At 38.8% G+C, this 21,264-nt stretch overlaps 1 protein-coding gene across 1 annotated transcript in view; it reads right to left on the bottom strand.

The window, feature by feature from the left end:
* The window catches only part of HMCN1 (hemicentin 1), a 461,890-nt gene that overhangs the window by 39,125 nt on the left and 401,501 nt on the right, over positions 1 to 21,264 (bottom strand). Inside the window, 9 exon segments of the mRNA XM_033196479.1 lie at positions 55 to 192; positions 489 to 638; positions 5,198 to 5,368; positions 5,553 to 5,723; positions 6,420 to 6,590; positions 6,781 to 6,951; positions 19,259 to 19,429; positions 19,563 to 19,733; positions 20,299 to 20,568. Coding sequence (XP_033052370.1) covers positions 55 to 192; positions 489 to 638; positions 5,198 to 5,368; positions 5,553 to 5,723; positions 6,420 to 6,590; positions 6,781 to 6,951; positions 19,259 to 19,429; positions 19,563 to 19,733; positions 20,299 to 20,568 — 1,584 coding nt within the window.

The following is a 21,264-nucleotide window of genomic DNA, read 5'->3' as shown; positions in this document are numbered from 1 at the left end:
AATCTTTATGGTACTTTTTATAGTAATAGAATATTAAATTCAGCTAACACTAACCAGTTGCAAATTCCACTTGAGTTTCTCTTTTGAAGACTGCATTGGTGAGGGTAAAGCCATTGACTGCTTCTCCTATTTCCTTTGCTGTTGTCCAATAAATGGGATTTAGAATAGAAACGATCTTTCTCATTGCTGAACCTAAAGAGAAAAAGGATAAATAAGGTGATAGCAAAATTTTTACAGTCTATTTTATTGTCTTCATAGCACATTATTCACAAGGATGAATTCTAAATAATGTTGAATACCAGAAACAAATACCAGTACCTCATGTATCTTTAAAAGCTCACCATTGGAATATTATTATATTCCTAAGGATTATTATACTTATGACTTAGTAGTAGCATTCTCTAGAACTTTAAATGGAAGTAATAATAAAGAATAATATGTGTTTTTAAAAAGACGCTTATGAACAACTTCTATAAGCAAAGACTTACCAAGACTACGAGGTACATTGGTAATTTTGGCACGTATTATTCTGGTATCAGAGTTAGGGCTATCAGTTATTGTGGCATTAAGGAAAGCAATTCCAAATTCAACATCATTAATATTTCCAATAACACTTCCTCTGGCTCGCTGGGGCCCACCTATTGGGGGAAAAAAAAACATTCCTGGATAAGGATGCAATTTCATCAACATTACGTGGGAGAAAGGAAGGCCAGTATTCAGAGATGCTACAAATCTTTTCTTAAACATCAAAAAGGTCATACGACATCTGAATTTAATAGTGAAATAAATAAGCTTTTAAAACATTCTACTTTCACATAACACCCATCATCCCCCATAAATCTAGGATCCTTCTAATCTGTGCACATCATAGTGTTATTAATATTTCATAAGCCAAAGAATACAATCAGTGTCCAGTTCCCAAACTAAAAATAAAGAATGTGTTGGTGGTGGTGATGAAATGACAATGAGAGTTTATTGAGCATGTTATGCATGATGGTAAACATTTAATATGTGTTAACTTTTAATCCTATCAATAATTCTATAAGGTAGCTTTAAACAGCCATAGTTTGCAGACTAGAAAAATAAGTTTGTAGAAATTAAGCAACTTTCTCATCATTACATTGCTAGAAAGTGGTGGAATGTGGATCTGCTTGGCATCAAACCCTATGTTCTTTTATTTATTGCCTCCTTCATGAGAACATCCAGGAAAAGGAGAAACTTCATCAACAAAACAGCTTCTAGGCCACTGCCAATGTAAACATGGATTATCTAAGGACGTTATTCAGTCTTGGGTTTTAGATTGAGGGTTTATCAAGTTCTTCATATTACAAATATATTGAAAGATGCTTAACTTGAGAGAGATTGTGCTTTTGCTACTGCTATAAAATTCATACCAAGGTAATCTGGTTGCTAGACAATTATTTTTTAAAAAGGGCCTCAACATTAATTTCATGACTTCTTTCTATTCAACAAAAGTATTGGTGACTAGTATAGAATAGGTGGTTAATGAATGTTTCTCAAAATGAATTTCATGCTTTGACAAGAGAGGGCAACATACTGGGGAGTAGCTGATAGTCAAATTCATAAATATTCATTATCTGATGTCTTTTAATTAAATACATTTTAAAGCAATTACTAGGAATTTCAGACACTATTATCATGTACAAGCATATTTAGTTTTATCATACTTTGCTTTGTTGCTCTTTGCAGACACTGTATTTTTACAAATTGAAGGTTTGTGGCAACGCTGTGATGAGAAAGTCTACCAGTGCCATTTTTGCAACAGCCTTTGCTCACTTTGTGTTCCTGTGTCACATTTTGGTAATGTTGCAATATTTCAAATTATTATTATCTCTTAGGGTGTCCTGTGATCTGTGATCTTGAATGTTACTATTGTAGTTGTTTTGGGGTTTCATGAACCGTGCCCATATGAGACAGTGAACTTAATGTTTTGTGTGTTCTGACTGCTCCATCGACCACCAGTTATTCCCCTGACTCTCTTCCTCTCCACAAGCCTCCTTATTCTCTGAGACACAATATTGAAACTAGGCCAATTATTCACCCTACAATGGTCTCTAAGTGTTCAAGTGAAAGAAAGAGTCTCATGTCTCTCATTTTAAATCAAAAGTTGGAAATGGTTAAGCTTAGTAAGGGGCAGGCATGTAGAAAATTGATGTAGGTCAAAAGCTAGGTCTCTTGCACCAAAGAGTTAGCCAAGTTGTGAGTGCAAAGGAAGAAGTCTTGAAGAAAATTAAAAGTGCTACTCCAGTGAACACACAAATAAGAAAGTGAAACAACCTTATTTTTTATATGGAGGAAGTCTGAGTGATTTGAATAAAAGATCAGACCAGTCACAATGTTCCCTTAAGCCAAAGCCCAATCCAGAGTAAGGCCCTAACTCTCTTAGTTCCATGAAGCTTGAGGTAGATGAAGAAGCTGCAGAAGACAAGAGGCTTAAGGACAGAAGCCATTTAAGTAACATAAAAGTGCAAGGTAGAACAGCACAAGCTGATGTAGAAACTGGAGCAAATTATTCAGAGGTAGCTAGGTCATTGATAAAGATGGCTACACTAAACTACAGATTTTCAATTTAGACAAAACAGCCTTCTCTTGGAAGAAGATGCCGGTTAGGAAGAGGTGAAATCAGTGCCTAGCTTCAAAGCTCCAAAGAACAAGCTGACTGTCTTGTTAAGGGCTTATGCAATTGGTGACTTTAAGTTGAGGTCAATCAATGCTCATTGTGAAAATCCTAGGGCCCATAAGAATTGTGCTAAATCTACTCTGCCTCTGTGCTACAAATGAAACAAAGCCTGGAGGACAGCATATCTGTTTATAGCATGGTTTACCGAATATTTTAAAGCCCACTTTTGAGACCTAACGCTCAGGAAAAAAAAAAAAAAAAGATTCCTTTCAAAGTATTACTGCCCACTGACAATGTGAATATTCACTGCAGAGGTCTAATGGAGATGTACAAGGAGAGAAATGTTGCTTTCATGCCTAATACAGCATCCATTCTGCAGCCATGGATCAAGGAGTAATATTGACTTTCAGGACTTATTATTTAAGAAATAGATTTTATAGGCCAGATGCTGGTAGCTCCCGCCTGTAATCCCAGCACTTTGGGAGGCTGAGGCTGGTGTATCACTTGAGGAAAGGAGTTCGAGACCATCCTGGCCAACATGGTGAAACCCTGTCTCTACTAAAAAAAATAGAAAACATTAGCTGTGCATGGTGGTGGATACTTGTAATCACTTGGAGGCTGAGATGAGAATCGCTTGAACCCAGGAGCCAGAGGTTGCAGTGAGCTGAGATCACACTACTGCATTCGAGCCTGGGCAATAAAGTATTTTAAAATTAAGGTATGTGCATTGTTTTTTAGACATGATGCTATTGGATAATTAATAGTACTACAGAATAGTGCAAACATAACACTTATATGCACTGGGAAACCAAAACATTGATGTGACTTGCTCTATTGCAATATTCACTTCCTTGTGGTGGTCTAAAACTGAATCAGCAATATCTCTGAGGTATGCTTGTATTATATATTGGAGAGAAATACAATTGTATTCAGCCTCAGAAAAATCAGGAAGTACAGTACTTTACGTTTTAATTTACACTACTTTTATTATTAATACTGAGAAAACATCTTTTCGTGTTGATTCAGCCTTCATGGTCCATACTACATTCATTTGTTTGCCACAAATTAAAGAAAAAAAAGGACATGAAGCCTGCCTTCATAGAGCTTATGTCTGAATTGGGGAGAAAAACAATCTAAATCCCACAAATAAAAGTAAGGTTGAAATGCATTACTATCTACTATTTAGGGAAGCTTGAGAAGGAAGTAAAAATAAAGAAGAAACCTAAAGAAAGTTTTAAGTCTTAACTAAGCCAGGGAGGGCAGAAGGGCTTTCTGGGTAGGGAAGGAATGTGTGTCACTCTTTTGTGGGTTAGTGGCTTGCCACATCTGAGAGGGCAAAAGAAGCAGAAAGTGTAGAGAGTAATGGAAACCATGCTGCAAGATGATGCAGGAACGTAGAGAGCCAGTCAGGGCCAGTAGGGCATTTTGGTTCTTATCCTTAGTCCTAAGCAGGGAGAAAGGGGAGTATTAGGACCACTAATTTACTTAGCTCTCCAGGTCATTGCTGACATTTTGACCCTGGTTCTGTAGTCTCATAGAGGGACTTGAGTCCCAGTGCTCAAAAGACTCCTAGTTCTGAATACCTGGCTGGGATCCCTGAAATCCTCTGCCAGACTCTGCAACACAAACTGTCAACCTATTTGGAATTCCTGATGCCACTGGGGCCCTGCTACTAACAAAAGCTGAGCTACAAAGTACATCAACTGAAGCTGACACCATGCCTCAGTTGGAGCCTCAAAGTCCTTGTTAATTAGTCAATATGTTGAACAGTTGTTGATGGTAGTAGACCCATCAACTTCCTTTAGCTTGTTAGATCCTATACATTTTTAAATGTAAATCTCTCTCACTCTGTGAAATGATCTTGATTTTTCAGGAACTTTTTATTTCTAAGAAAACCTTAAAGCTTTGGAAAGTCTAATTGATATCTTGACACTTCAACAATATAAAACTGTTATCGCTGGTCTTCTTATAACCTTTAGAAGCCTGCCTGCTGAGACAAGGTATTTAGTATTAGCTACCATTTCTTGGAATCCCAGCAAACTCTAAGGCCCATGAGTTATAGACTTCTGAATTTTTACATCAGTTGCTAGATGCGATGCATGACTCAGGATGAACTTCATACTTGAACTCCCCTTCTTCTTTCTCCTAGGATTGAACTGATTCTTACTCTACTTCCCACACACTCATGTCCTTCAAATTCCCATCCACAGATGAACAGCCTCCAACTGTGGCTTTTTTTTTTTTTTAGATATTTAGCCACTGCCCCACCTTACTTTCAGTCTGGAATCTCAGCCCATTTTTCCCCACTCTGCCTCACCCTTTTTCCTGTGAAGGCCAGGACTATATCCTTTTACCAGGAAGCCTGGAAAGGCAAAAGCACAGGCTAGAACCCAGCCTTGAGTTGGTACAGAACTGTACCAATTAAGAGCAAGAAAGCACTTTTTTTTTCTCTAAATCCTCCTCTCAGGGTTGGCAGTGTTTTGTAATTTGTGGCACCTTTCTCTAATTTGCACAAAGGCTCTAAATGTGCTACCAAAGTCCAATTTAGTTGCTTACCTGGACATGCTTGTACATTGCACCTGGTCACCTGAGTAGTGTCTCCGGGACAGGGACGGCCACCTTTAGCTGGTACAGGGTGGTCACACAGCCGCTTCCGAGTCTTCTCACCTCCTCCACAGGAGGCAGAGCACTGGCTCCAACTATGCCAGCTTCCCCAGCTTCCATCCACTGTGAACAAGAATGGAATGGTCACTGTTAACAAATTGGCTTCAAAATCCACACTTTTGTGTATAGGCAGGGGTGCTCCTGCCTATCCAACTTTCATTTTAAGGTCTGGAGCAATAGGGCTGCTACAATGAGCACTAAATTAAATGCTTTACTTATTCAACTGCCAGAAATCAAGTCGACTCACCAGGACACATGTCAGTGTTGCACCTCTGGATCTGGGAGTCTGGTCCCCCGCAAGTTCTTCCCCCATTGGAGGGACGAGGGTTGTCACATGTGCGGTACCGCCGCATCTGCCCTCCATTACACGTCCGGCTGCATGTTCCCCAGCCACTCCAAGGACTCCAGTTACCATGGGCTACAAGACAGAATAATCTGAGATGAAAACAGAGCCCCTAAAATGAGAAGTGGTCAACAATGACATTCATCCAAAAAGTATTAAAAAAGTCTCTTCTCAGCACCTGAAACAAAACATACAAGTCTATAAATGGGCAACTTTCCAAGGAAGACAGTTTAGCTTCAGTTTTGGCTAGAAACTGTGTATACATTCCTGTATTTGTGTGATTCCATTTAACAGATATTTACTGAGTCTTAAAATATTCCAGGAGCTGGAGGTATAAATGAGACAGGGTCTCTGCTTTTGATGAGTCAAGGCTTGTAAAATTCAGGATACAATGTAACTCGGATTTCCAGATATCAAATTGCTGCAAAGGTCTAAAAATCCAGCTTGATGACTGAATTAAGGCAGAGAGCTGCCTGCTTGACTTCATAAAAGACTCATAAGCATCATGAAGAGTTAGCATGCAGAGGTGCTCTCATTCTTATACTCTGGGGCTACTCCTATACAGAGCAAGTGAAATAGGACACAGCTCCTGTCCCTATGAATCGAAAACATCTATGGTATTACACAGACACGACAGCAACCTTATAACATTCTGACATCCCAAACCAAAGGCTGAAGAACCAAGTAACAGAATGTTACAACTTTAAGGAATTAAGGTCATAATGAAACTTTATGAAAGTATAATGTTGACTCACTATTTCCAACACTCACTTGGGCAAGGGTCACTATTGCAAAAATCACTCTGGACATCACTCCCTTCACATTTCCTTCCTCCATACTGGGGCACAGGGTCGGAGCAGTCCCTTGTTCTCTGTCTGGCGCCTCCTCCACACGACACAGAACAGGCACTCCAACTGGCCCAAGTTGCCCACTTGCCATCAACTGGAATAAGGGAAAAATGTACATGCTTTCTTACTACCTAGAAACCATCATGTTACACTCTGGGCATTGTTAGCTTGAGAGATGTACTTGTGGGTACAGTTAGAATGGGATAGATTCTTGTCGACACACTACCTTGATAAGATAGGTAGATGTTAATTTGTTAAAGGTATAAACAGTGTATTTCTCTTACTTGGGCAATGTCTTTCATTGCACACTTGCATCTGCATTTCTGCTCCATCACAGTAGGACCCACCCAGTGCTGGTGGTGGGTTATTACAAAGTCTTGCTCTTGTCTGAGCACCTTTCCCACAACTTCCGCTGCATGTTCCCCAAGGCTGCCAAGTGCTCCATGCTCCATGAACTACAAATGCCCCAAAAGACAGTTTCAAGTCACAGAACCATGCTTGTTTAAAACCAAAATTATATAAATAAACTCAGTAATGAGCTAATTAGCCCACAATCTAAGAGAATTGAAACTGAACCAAACAAAACATAACAAATGATGATCTTTCTCCTTCTGGTTAGATTTTCAGAGGAATTTATGTCCATAGGGAAATTCAGAAGGCTTATCTGATGCCAAAATAAATGCTTAAAATCACCCAAAGGAGCTATTTTATTACAATTAAATTTACTCAAACTACCATATATAAATACAGTCTGAGTGTTTAAACCATAGCTAAGTATTTGTCTGTGCTCTTTGCTCTGGAGAAAGTGGAAAGAACTGGGAGCTTGGGAACAAGGCTGTATAACAGATTGAGATGTGGTTATGGATAATACAAATATTTCCACAAAGATAATTTGGACCCTAGACAGCGAGACCACATCCTTAAGCCTGATTCAGCTTCATATCTACATATGTACTTGGATTTTTCAACAACATGATCATTTGCACAGCTGTAATTCTTTGGAAAACTTTCTCCATTACATGTGTTCATGAATTAAAGTTCTGAATAACATACTAACCTGCTTCCTAAACAACATAAAAAGCTGACCAGTAGTTTCCAAGGAGTGATATTAGGGCCTTCCTTTTGGTAACTAACACATTACACCATTGGACCACAGAGTGAAACAACCTTATGTTTTACCAGATACATGGACTGAGATTCAACATTATGGCTTTCCTTATATACAAGTGAATACTGGGTCATATTTTTGTTTTCAGGGAACTTTCTAGATATGGAGCTCATAAAGTATGTCTCGTGGTCACCTGGTTTAACCAAAATATGAGCAAAAATAAGAGCCTGAAAGACTAAGTGTAAATATTCTCCAGAACAAGTTGAAAACCACGTAATGAAACTCATTTGTCTGCTTTGGTTAGAAAAATATTTTAAAATGCATGTTACTGTTTCTTATAATTAACGGGTTTCTGACTGAGTTGACTAATTATCCTTGTGCTTTGTAGACAAAAACATAGTCACACAAATCTATTTTAGCCAAGAAGAATTTGCACTAAAAAGTATTTGGCTAAACCTCAGAGGAAAGAAGAAAGCCTTTAAATATATGGCAGATATTCAAAACTACTTCTGTATTAATTCAGGCTGTGGATGCTCATAGCCCTCAAATATAGACTATATGATTTCAAAAATTCTGAGGTTCCAACTATTTTAATACATTTTATTTTCAAGACTGTTGGTTAACAAAAGTCCCAACTTCTTATACTATAATGCCATTTAATATAGATGCATTTTTAATTGGAGGGCTAACAATTGGGTAACATTTATTCATTTCTGTGTCATTTCTATTACATATAATTACAGGTTTTCAGCTAAAGACTTTATTTTTATTTTTTAACCAATATGGAAAATCCTAACTAGAACTGGACTTCATGACACAAAATGTTGTCGAGTTCAAGTGTTTCTTTTATAAGAATGGAATGATAGCAAGAAAAAAGGAAGAATGATAACATAAACCGGAGAAGGCATAAAACATCATGCTATCTAGATGACGCAAAAAAACAAGAACTAAAAACACAAATACCATTTGACCCTGCAATCCCACTATTGGGCATATGCCCAAAGCAATATAAATTGTTCTGCCATAAAGACACATGCACGTGTGTGTTCATTAAGCACTAATTACAATAGTAAAGACAGAAGCAACCAAAACACCAAACAACAGTAGACTGGATAAAGAAAATGTGGTATATATACACCATGGAATACTATGCAGCCATAAAAAAGAATGAGATCATGTCCTTTGCAGGAACAGGGATGGAACTAGAGGTCAGTATCCTTAGCAAAGTAACTCAGGAACAGAAAACCAAATACCTCATCTTCTTACTTACAAATGGGAGCTAAATAACGAGAACACATGGCAGAAAGAGGGGAACAACAAACAAACACTGGGGCCTACTTGAGGGAGGAGGGTGGAAGGAGGAAGAGGTTTAGAAAAATAAACTGTTGGATACTATGCTTAGTACCCAGGTGACAAAATAATCTGTACATCAAATCCCTGAGTCATAAGTTTACCTATATAACAAACCTGAACATGTACCTCTGAAACTAAAATGAAAGTTAAAATATTAAATAAATAAAAAAAAAAAACTACAGAGGGATTAGTAGGTAAGAAACATGCAAAATCTTATAACTGAATTTGTTACACTGTGTTGCAGTTTTAATTATGGAAGGGTAGAGGAGCACAATGCTAGGGGCGGGGTCTCCAGGCAGACACTCTGGGCCTGAATAACTATTCTGCCCTTAGAGGCCATGCAATCCTGACAAGTGACCTGGCTTCTGTGTGCCTAGTTTCATCATCTGCAATATGCAAATAATAAAAGATAATTTATTAGAGTTGAGGTGAGCAATGAATTTGTAGAAGAAAAGTGCTTGGAACAGTACAGGACACATAGTAAATCCTACATAAAAGTGTAAGCTAGGAGCTATGATGAGCTTTGTTCAAAGTTCTCAACAATTTTCAGACAGACACTTGAAAAGATGCTCATTCTTTAATCTGTAGCTATATACGTATTTTAATGACAATGATTCTCAAATGTCAGGATAGGCCATCCCCAAATATATCAATCTTGAAAAAAGATTTGCAGTTCAAAAACACTCTTCTAACTGGGGCAGGGAAAGTACAAAATAAGTTTGAAGTAACTATTTGTACCAGAAAGTAAGGAAATACTTAAAGAATCATGAGGACATCTCAAGAGAACACAGAAGCCAGCTGGGACAGGCCTTCCTCCACTAACCTATTCTAGGATAATGTGAACATCACAATAAATAATGACAGTGTATGATAAACCAGGGGTCCTCAATCCCATGGGCCATGGATTGCTTGGCAAGTGAGCAAAGCTTCATCTGTATTTACAGCTACCACCCACTGCTAACATTACCATGAACTCCATCTCCTGTCAGATCAGCAGTGGCATTAGAGTCTCATAGGAGCATGAACCCTATTGTGAACTGTGCATATGAGGGATCTATGTTGTGTGCTCCTTATGAGAATCTAATGCCTGATAATCTGTCACTGTCCCCCATCAACCCCGGAAAGGACCTTCTAGTTGCAGTAAAACAAGCTCAGGGCTTCCACTGATTCTACATTATGGTGAGTTGTATAATTATTTCATTGTATATAAAATCCACAATAAATATAATGTGCTTGAATCATCCTGAAGCCATCCCCCCCAACCCTTGATCTGTAGAAAAATTGTCTTCCACAAAACCAGTCCCTGGTGCCAAAAAGGTTGGGTTCCACTGTGATAACCCATTGAATAATACCTGAGTCCTCATTGATATAAATCAAAAAGTAAAGAAACGAGAAAGTTCTTGACAGAGGTCAATAACAGATATGGAAGATAATGATGGAGTTAGAAAATAGCTATTTTGCAAAAATCACAGTAATAACTGATTCAAGCAGAAACCAGAAATGGATGCTAAAACTAGTGGGTGAAAGGCTGATAAGATGTTTATATAGTCTCCAAGTTTCCCTACAAAATACTTAGAAGTAAAAATAGTAACTATGCAATGACAGACACCACCTTAAAAAAGTAAAGAAAGGTAAAATCACCAGTATGGGACAAACTGACATGATGTGCCTTCTGAAATGATGCACTGAGAAGGACACAAAATCACTTCTGTAGTGTTCCTGCCAAAATGCAAAATCTACATGTAATCATGAGGAAATGTTAGGCAAATCCAAATTGAATTGTCTTCTCTAAAATGGTTGGCCTGTACATTAAAAAATATCAAGTTCTAGGGGTGTGCCCAAGATGGCCGAATAGGAACAGCTCTAGCCTCCAACTCCCAGCGTGAGCGACACAGAAGACGGGTGATTTCTGCATTTTCAGCTGAGGTACTGGGTTCATCTCAGTGGGTCTTGTTGGACAGTTGACGCTGGTCTGCAGGTGCAGCCCGACCAGTGAGAGCTGAAGCAGGGTGAGGCATTGCCTTACCTGGGAAGCACAAGGGTGAAGGGAATTCCTTTTTCTAGCCAAAGGAAATGGAGACACACAACACCTGGAAAATCGGGCAACTCTCACCCTAATACCATGCTTTACCAAGGGTCTTAGCAAACGGCACACCAGGAGATTATATCCCACACCTGGCCCAGAGGGTCCCACGCCCATGGAGCCTCCCTCATTGCTAGCATAGCAGTCTGAGATCTAACTGCAAGGCGGCAGGGAGGCTGGGGGAGGGGTGCCCACCATTGCAGAGGCTTAAGTAGGTAAACAAAGCCGCTGGGAAGCTCGAACTGGGTGGAGCCCACCACAGCTCAAGGAGGCTGGCGTGCCTCTGTAGACTCCTCCTCTAGGGACAGGTTATAGCTAAACAAAAAGCAGCAGAAACCTCGGCAGAGGTAAATTCCCCCATCTGACAGCTTTGAAGAGAGCAGTGGATCTCCCAAACGGAGGTTGAGATCTGAGAACAACTGACAGACTGTCTGCTCAAGTGGGTCCCTGACCCCTGAGTAGCCTAACTGGGAGACATCCCCAACTAGGTGCAGACCGACACCTCACAACTCGGCGGGGTACACACATGAGACGAAGCTTCCAGAGCAAGAATCAGACAGCAACACTTGCTGTTCAGCAATATTCTATCTTCTGCAGCCTCCACTGCTGATACCCAGGCAAACAGGGTCTGGAGTGGACCTCAAGCAAACTCCAACAGAAGTGCAGCTGAAGGTCCTGATTGTTAGAAGGAAAACTAACAAACAGAAAGGACACCCACACCAAAACCCCATCAGTACGTCACCATCATCAAAGACCAAAGGCAGATAAAACCACAAAGATGGGGAAAAAGCAGTGCAGAAAAGCTGGAAATTCAAAAAATCAGAGTGCATCTCCCCCTCCAAAGGAATGCAGCTCATCGCCAGCAATGGAACAAAACTGGACAGAGAATGACTTTAACGAGTTGAGAGAAGAAGGTTTCAGTAGATCCAACTTCTCAGAGCTAAAGGAGGAACTATGTAACCAGTGCAAAGAAACTCAAAACCTTGAAAAAAGAATGGATGAATGGATAACTAGAGTAACCAATGTAGAGAAGTCCTTAAAAGAACTGACAGAGATGAAAGCCATAACACGAGAACTACGTGACAAATGCACAAGCTTCAGTAACCGACTCGATCATCTGGAAGAAAGAGTATCAGCGCTTGAAGATCAAATGAATGAAATGAAGCAAGAAGAGCAGTGTATAGAAAAAAGAGTAAAAATAAATGAACAAAGCCTCCAAGATATATGGAATTATGTGAAAAGACCAAATCTATGTCTGATTGGTGTGCCTGAAAGTGAGGGGGAAAATGGAACCAAGTTGGAAAACACTCTGCAGGATATCATCCTGGAGAACTTCCCCAACCTAGTAAGGCAGGCCAACATTCAAATTCAGGAAATGCAGAGAATGCCACAAAGATACTCCTCGAGAAGAGCAACTCCAAGACATATAATTGTCAGATTCACCAAAGTTGAAATGAAGGAAAAAATGTTAAGGGCAGCCAGAGAGAAAGGTCGAGTAACCCACAAAGGAAAGCCCATCAGACTAACAGCAGATCTCTCGGCAGAAACTCTCCAAGCCAGAAGAGAGTGGGGCCAATATTCAACATTTTTAAAGAAAATAATTTTCAACCCAGAATTTCATATCCAGCCAAACTAAGTTTCATAAGTGAAGGAGAAATAAAATCCTTTACAGACAAGCAAATGCTTAGAGATTTTGTCACCACCAGGCCTGCCCTACAAGAGATCCTGAAGGAAGCACTACACATGGAAAGGAACAACAGGTACCAGCCATTGCAAAAACATGTCAAAATGTAAAGTCCATCAATGCTAGGAAGAAACTGCATCAACTAGCAGCAAAATAACCAGCTAATATCATAATGACAGGATCAAGTTCACACATAACAATATTAACCTTAAATGTAAATGGACTAAATGCTCCAATTAAAAGACACAGACTGGCAAAATGGATAAAGAGTCAAGACCATCAGTTTGCTGTATTCAGGAGACCCATCTCACATGCAGAGACACACATAGGCTCAAAATAAAGGGATGGAGGAATATATACCAAGCAAATGGAAAACAAAAAAAAAGCAGGGGTTGCAATCCTAGTCTCTGATAAAACAGACTTTAAACCATCAAAGATCAAAAGAGACAAAGAAGGCCATTACATAATGGTAAAGGGATCAATTCAACAGGAAGAGCTAACTCTCCTAAATATATATGCACCCAATACAGGAGCACCCAGATTCATAAAGCAAGTCCTTAGAGACTCACAAAGAGACTTCAACTTACAATAATAACGGGAGACTTTAACACCTCACTGTCAACATTAGACAGATCAACAAGACAGAAAGTCAACAAGGATATCCAGGAACTGAACTCAACTCTGCACCAAGCAGACCTAATAGTCATCTACAGAACTCTCCACCCCATATGAACAGAATATACATTCTCAGCACCACATCGCACTTATTCCAAAATTGACCACATAGTTAGAAGTAAAGCACTCCTTAGCAAATGTACAAGAACAGAAATTATAACAAACTGTCTCTCAGACCACAGTGCAATCAAACTAGAGCTCAGGACTAAGAAACTCAATCAAAACTGCTCCGGAATGACTACTGGGTACCTAATGAAATGAAGGCAGAAATAAAGATGGTCTTTGAAACCAATGAGAACAAAGATACAACATACCAGAATCTCTGGGACATATTTAAAGCAGTGTGTAGAGGCAAATTTATAGCATTAAATACCCACAAGAGAAAGCTGGAAAGATCTAAAATTGACACCCTACTATCACGATGAAAAGAACTAGAGAAGCAAGAGCAAACACATTCAAAAGCTAGCAGAAGGCAAGAAATAACTAAGATCAGAGCAGAACTGAAGGAGATAGAGACACAAAAAACCCTCCAAAAAAATCCATGAATCCAGGAGCTGGTTTTTTGAAAAGATCAACAAAATTGATAGACCACTAGCAAGACTAATAAAGAAGAAAAGAGAGAAGAATCAAATAGATGCAATAAAAAATGATAAAGGGGATATCACCACCGACCCCACAGAAATACAAACTACCATCAGAGAATACTATAAACACCTCTATGCAAATGAACTATAAAACCTAGAAGAAATGGACAATTTCCTGGATACTTACACTCTCCCAAGACTAAACCAGGAAGAAGTTGAATCCCTGAATAGACCAATAGCAGGCTCTGAAATTGAGGCAATAATTAATAGCCTACAAACCAAAAAAAACTTCAGGACCAGACAGATTCACAGCCGAATTCTACCAGAGGTACAAGGAGGAGTTGGTACCATTCCTTCTGAAACTATTCCAATCAATAGAAAAAGAGGGAATCCTCCCTAACTCATTTTATGAGGCCAACATCATCCTGATACCAAAGCCTGACAGAGATACAACAAAAAAAGAGAATTTTAGACCAATATCCCTGATGAACATCAATGCAAAAATCCTCAATAAAATACTGGCAAACCGAATCTAGCAGCACATCAAAAAGCTTATCCACCATGATCAAGTGGGCTTCATCCCTAGGATGCAAGACTGGTTCAACATATGCAAATCAATAAATGTAATCCAGCATATAACCAGAACCAAAGACAAAAACCACATGATTATCTCAATAGATGCAGAAAAGTCCTTTGAGAAAATTCAACAGCCTTTCATGATAAAAACTCTCAATAAATTTGGTATTGATGGAACGTACCTCAAAATAATAAGAGCTATTTATGACAAACCCACAGCCAATATCATACTGAATGGGCAAAAACTGGAAGCATTCCCTTTGAAAACTGGCACAAGACAGGGATGCCCTCTCTCACCACTCCTATTCAACATAGTCTTGGAAGTTCTGGCTAGGGCAATCAGGCAAGAGAAAGAAATAAAGGGTATTCAGTTAGGAAAAGAAGAAGTCAAATTGTCCCTGTTTGCAGATGACATGATTGTATATTTAGAAAACCCCATTGTCTCAGCCCAAAATCTCCTTAAGCTAATAAGCAACTTCAGTAAAGTCTCAGGATGCAAAATCAATGTGCAAATATCACAAGCATTCTTATACACTAGTAACAAACGGAGAGCCAAATCATGAATGAACTCCCATTCACAATTGCTTCAAAGAGAATAAAATACCTAGGAATGCAGCTTATAAGGGATGTAAAGGACCTCTGCAAGGAGAACTAGAAACCACTGCTCAGTGAAATAAAAGAGAACACAAACAAATGGAAGAACATTCCATGCTCATGGATAGGAAGAATCAATATTGTGAAAATGGCCATACTGCCCAAGGTTATTTATAGATTCAATGCCATCCCCATCAAGCTACCAATGACTTTCTTCAGAGAACTGGAAAAAATTACTTTAAAGTTCATTGGAACCAAAACAGACCCTGCATTGCCAAGACAATCCTAAGCCAAAAGAACAAAGCTGGAGGCATCACGCTACCTGACTTCAAACTATACTACAAGGCTACAGTAACCAAAACAGCATGGTACTGGTACCAAAACAGAGATATAGACCAATGGAACAGAACAGAGCCCTCAGAAATAATACCACACATCTACAGCCATCTGATCTTTGACAAACCTGACAAAAACAAGAAATGGGGAAAGGATTCCCTATTTAATCAATGGTGCTGGGAAAATTGGCTAGCCATAAGTAGAAAGCTGAAACTGCATCCTTTCCTTACTCCTTATATGAAAATTAATTCAAGATGGATTAGAGACTTAAATGTTAGACCTAAAACCATTAAAACCCTAGAAGAAAACTTAGGTAATACCATTCAGGACATAGGCATGGGCAAGGACTTCATGTCGAAAACACCTAAAGCAACGGCAATAAAAGCCAGAATTGACAAATGGGATCTAATTAAACTAAAGAGCTTCTGCACAGCAGAAGAAACTACCATCAGAGTGAACAGGCAACCTACAGAATGGGAGAAAATTTTTGCAATCTACTCATCTGACAAAGGGCTAATATCTAGAACCTACAAAGAACTCAAACAAATTTACAAGATAAAAACAACCCCATCAAAAAGTGGGCAAAGGATATGAACAAAGACTTCTCAAAAGAAGACATTCATACAGTCAACAGACACATGAAAAAACGTTCATCATCACTCGCCATCAGAGAAATGCAAATCAAAACCACAATGAGAAACCATCTCATATCAGTTAGAATGGCAGTCATTAAAAAAATCAGGAAACAACAGGTGCTGGAGAGGATGTGGAGAAATAGGAACACTTTGACACTGTTGGTGGGACTGTAAACTAGTTCAACCATCGTGGAAAACAGTGTGGCAATTCCTCAAAGATCTAGAACTAGAAATACCATTTGACCCAGCCATCCCATTACTGGGGATATACCCAAAGGATTATAAGTCATGCTGCTGCTATAAAGACATATGCACACGTATGTTTATTGCGGCACTATTCACAATAGCACAGACTTGGAATCAACCCAAATGTCCATCAGTGACAGACTGGATTAAGAAATGTGGCACATACACACTATGGAATACTATGCACCCATAAAAAAGGATGAGTTTGTGTCCTTTGTAGGTACATGGATGCAGCTGGAAACCATTATTCTCAGCAAACTATCTCAAGAATAGAAAACCAAATACCGCATGTTCTCACTCATAGGTGGGTATTGAACAATGAGATCACTTGGACACAGGAAGGGGAACATCACACACCGGGTCCTATTGTGGGGAAGGGGGAGAGATAGCATTAGGAGATATACCTAATATAAATGACGAGTTAATGGGTGTAGCACAACAACATGGCTCATGTATACATATGTAACAAAGCTGCACGTTGTGCACATGTACCCTAGAACTTATAAAGTATAATTTAAAAAAATATATCAAGTTCATGAAAGAAAAAGACTGAGAAAATTTTCCAATTAAAAGAGACTAATGGGACACAACAAATAAGTACAAGTGTGATCCTGGATCGGATCTTGGAATGCGGGATAAAAGAGTTATAAATGATATTACTGGGACAACTGGCAAAATCCGAATATGGCCTGTGGATTAGATAATGAAATGAGATAACAGTAGTATCAATGTTAAATTTCCCAATTTTGATCACTGTACTATGTTCATGAAAGAGAATGTCCTTGTTTCAGGAAATACACAAAATTTCACCTAGATAGTGTTATATAGAAATTGTTTGTACTCTTGCAACTCTTTTGTAACTTCAACATTGTTAGAAATGAATTGTACCAAAAGCAAGTATCTTCTGCCCCTGAGATTTTCACGTACCTCCTGGATGAGAACGGCTATTTTAGGCTGGCACCCATTTTGCAGTGGTGAGCTGAGAAATGTTTAACAACCAGCTCTCTAGGGGTGAGAAGGAAAACTTGTAGCATCGCTAATTTTTGTGGTATAGATACTCCTACTACAGCTGATACTTACCTACCAATATGGCATCACTAAATTTTCATACATGCTCTCATCGGGAAGAAATACATGCTTTCATTGAATGGCTCTAGGACACCACCGGCACTGTGCTCAAAAAATAGCTAAATTCAATTGGTTTAGGGGCTAGGGGAAATAACTAGAGAACGCCTTTAAAAAAAATACAAGCCAATAAAATAGTGAACAAAACAACAGCAAGTAAGCAGACAGTAGTAAGCAAACAGACAGTAGTAAGCAAAGAGTTACTCAACATGAAGAGAAAAGACTGGTTTTTATTTTAGGATATTTACAAATATCATTTAGTTATTCTATAGCTATTATAGATGACAAATTACACAAAATTGCTGAATCAAGTATTTCCTGCTCTTTAGAACATAACATTATGTTCTAAACTTAAACAACCAGCTTTTAAAATCTTTAAGACTAAAATAAATGGCTTCTCATTTATTTTAAGATTTCAGGACAGTACTTCGTTTTTGTAATGTAATCAAAGTTCCGAATTGCAAATCCAGATACCTACAATTTAAATAAGCTTGGTAATTAGATCAACCTGAGTTCAAAACTTTGATTCACTTTTTATTAGCTATCTATCCTTAGTGAATCACTGAACATTATTTTCTAAATCTTTCCTCATCTGCACAATAGGATGCAATACCCAATGTAGTGAATACCTGTCCTGCTTTGGTTTGTCACTATTTATTTTTCTGACATTCCAGCTAAGATTCTCTCTCCAAATTGTACTCCATTATTTCAAGTCTCTGAGTTTTTTGGGTATGCTGATCAAAACTGGAAAGATACTGTTTATTATTTTAACTCTAGCAACTAGAACAGTGTCTTGATGACAAAGTAAGAGCTCAATAAATATTTGTTGGATGAATGAATAAGTAAATGAACAGCTCCTCTACTTTGCATGATTTCTTTCTCTGCCCCTCTTTACACTAGGTAGACAGTTCACCCAAGCTGGCTATTAGAATACCCTGGACTCACTTGAGTTCAGGGGTAAGCATGTGACCCGAACAAAAGCAAACAGGGTTCCTTCCCAGAGACTGATAGGAATTCTGAGAGACAAGGGAGCTCTTTTTCTCTGAGGCCTCACTTAGATTATATGGCCCCTGTGAGCCAGTAGCTGTCAGCAGTCATTGTTTCCACCGCATGAAAAGAGTTTAATAGAGAATAAAGCCAAAGAGAGGAAAGCAGAGATGAGAGATGGAAAACATGCTAGTAAAAGCACTCTCCAAATCCTTGGATTCAATTACACCTGAAAAGTTTTCTACTTAGACTTAAGTTTGATTTGTTAATTTACTCGGAAAGAGTGCTAAAACACAAAATCAATAACAATATGCAATATTAACAATATAAAGCACTTAGCATGGTTCCTATTGTATGGTAAGTATTTAGTGAATGACAGTGATTAGCATTTACCCCTCACCAGTTGTGTGTTTCTGGGCAAGTCTTTTACCTCTCTAGGGTTCATTTTCCTCACCTCAAAATGGATGGCTGGATTAGATGTTACTTTATGACCTTGTAAATACTTACGTTTTCTTTACATGAGTGAGAAATACACTCCAGTTTGGACCTTTTCTTCATGTTCAATTAAAGCAGGTATTTTGCTTAACATCAATGAATGCCATACTTTTACAAGTTTCTCCATGAAAGAGAGCTAAGAATATAGTGAATGAACATATTCTCAAGGGTAGAGGCCATAACATCTTTTTACAATGAAGAAGAAAAGGCAAATGTAATTTTTTCCTAGGAGTTAAGATAGAAAAGTTTTGTTTATCCTAGTATTATTGGTGGGTTCTCACCTGGGCAAGGCCTAATGTTGCACATAATTATTTCCACAGCATTCCCTTCACATGGCCACCCACCATGCTGAGCTGATGGATTATTGCAAGTCCTGGTCCTGGTTCGGTTGCCACGTCCACAGCTCCTTGTGCATTCTTCCCAAGGACTCCATTCCGACCAGCTACCATCCACTATACAAAGGTGAACCATTACACCATCAGGTATATTTCAATTGGGAGTACTCACACTGGGGCAATCCATAGGTAAAAAACAGAAATGAAGGTCTATTAAACACATGCCTATCAGTTAAATAAGGAGATGTACCTGGACATGGCTTATTTTGACAGTTTCGCATTTCCAAATCTGAACCTTGGCAGGGCTTCCCACCATTGGCTGGAAGGGGCTGGTTGCACAGACGACTCCTCTTTTGGATGCCTTTTCCACAGGTGACACTGCAGGCTCTCCATGCAGACCACTGGGAAAATCCACCATGAACTGCAAAGTAAAACATTGTCCTTTGTCTTAGCTTTGCAAATAAAATATTGTAAAGGAGATTTCATTTAAGATATGAGCTGGTTACAGAGCTAAATATATAGTTGTTGAGAAATAGCTTATGAAATCTCTCCTTTAAGGTAAAATTAAAATCCAACAGAGAAGAACTTCTGTTAGCTAGAGTTTCTTCTCAGATCTCATCCTCACTCACTTGCATATGGCTGCTGGAAGAGTTAGAGACCAACGAGTTTACAAACTGCTTACCTTTTGGACATAAGTCATTCTTTAAAGCAAAAACATGTACATTGATTTCTGAGAATAGATTTGACTTAGTTGTGAATCAGAAATTTAGTTTGGGATTTTAAATTAAAACTTTGACATTTTAAAGCTCTAAAATATGTATTGGTTTAGGCCCTTCAATCTGTAAATTTTGATGATTTTGTCCTCTCCCCATCACCTAAAAGTATCTTAAGGTGACAGGCGACTTGGACTAAAGTGCTTAATAATTTCCATGATTTGAGGCACCCCAGGTACTGTTTACTATGAATATTCCTCTGATCACACTCACCCTGGACTATGACTGGCACTCTGACAAGGACAGAACCCATTAAGTTTCGAGCAACACATTCAAATTCAGAGGTATCGTCTTTCTGAGCATCAGCAATATATAACGAGTTGTTGGACAACACGTTAACCCGGTCATCCCAGGAAATAGAGTGCCCTTGACGGGACCATGTAATGGTTGGTTGAGGCTCTCCAGTTGCCTGACAATTCAATATGACTTTGCCACCAGCATTAATAACAGTTTCCACTGGCTCAAGAGTGATAATAGGAGGACCTATGGAAAAAAAGCACATAGTGTCTCAGTTTTTGTGGAGTTGTAACATTTTTTATCATGTATTATACAGTAACATTATTTTGAAAAGAGTGGTTGATTTGTTTATAAAACACTGTTGCTTCTCAACTAAGATTGTAGATTATAACTGCCGTTGATACAATTTTCATAATTCTTTTTTATTTAGTAAATGTCAAAAATTTAAAATTCCTGAGCAGATTAGCCTAGAGCATGGGCTCTAGAGTTATGTTTCCCGGATTCAAATTCTGTGTCTGCTCCTTACTGCCTCTCTAAGCCCCGTGTCCTTAAAAATGGTGCCTACTTCAGAGGATTCCTGTTAGACTCAACAAGAGGATGTGACTACAACTTTTGCATACAGTACTCTTAGTTACTATTGTTACTTTTGTCTGTGTTTTATATGGTGAATATTCACTTTTTTCTTTTGATCATTTTTGAGGTAAAGAGTCATTAACTCTTTTTTTTTTTTTTTTTTTTTGCCAGAGTCTTCCTTTGTCACCTAGGCTGGAGTGCAGTGGCATGATCTTGACTCCCTGCAACCTCTGCCTCCGGGGTTCAAGCAATTCTCTTGCCTCAGCCTCCTGAGTAGCTGGGACTACAGGCACCCGCCACCATGCCTGGCTAATTAACTCATTCTTTTATCACTGGCCATTATTCATTTATTCAGTAAACATGTACTGA

Source organism: Trachypithecus francoisi, unplaced genomic scaffold (genome assembly GCF_009764315.1).
Source record: "Trachypithecus francoisi isolate TF-2019V2 unplaced genomic scaffold, Tfra_2.0 Lachesis_group5, whole genome shotgun sequence".
NCBI lineage: Eukaryota > Metazoa > Chordata > Mammalia > Primates > Cercopithecidae > Trachypithecus > Trachypithecus francoisi.
Note: the sequence above shows the minus strand (reverse complement) of the source record. Positions and strands in the feature narration are given on the sequence as shown.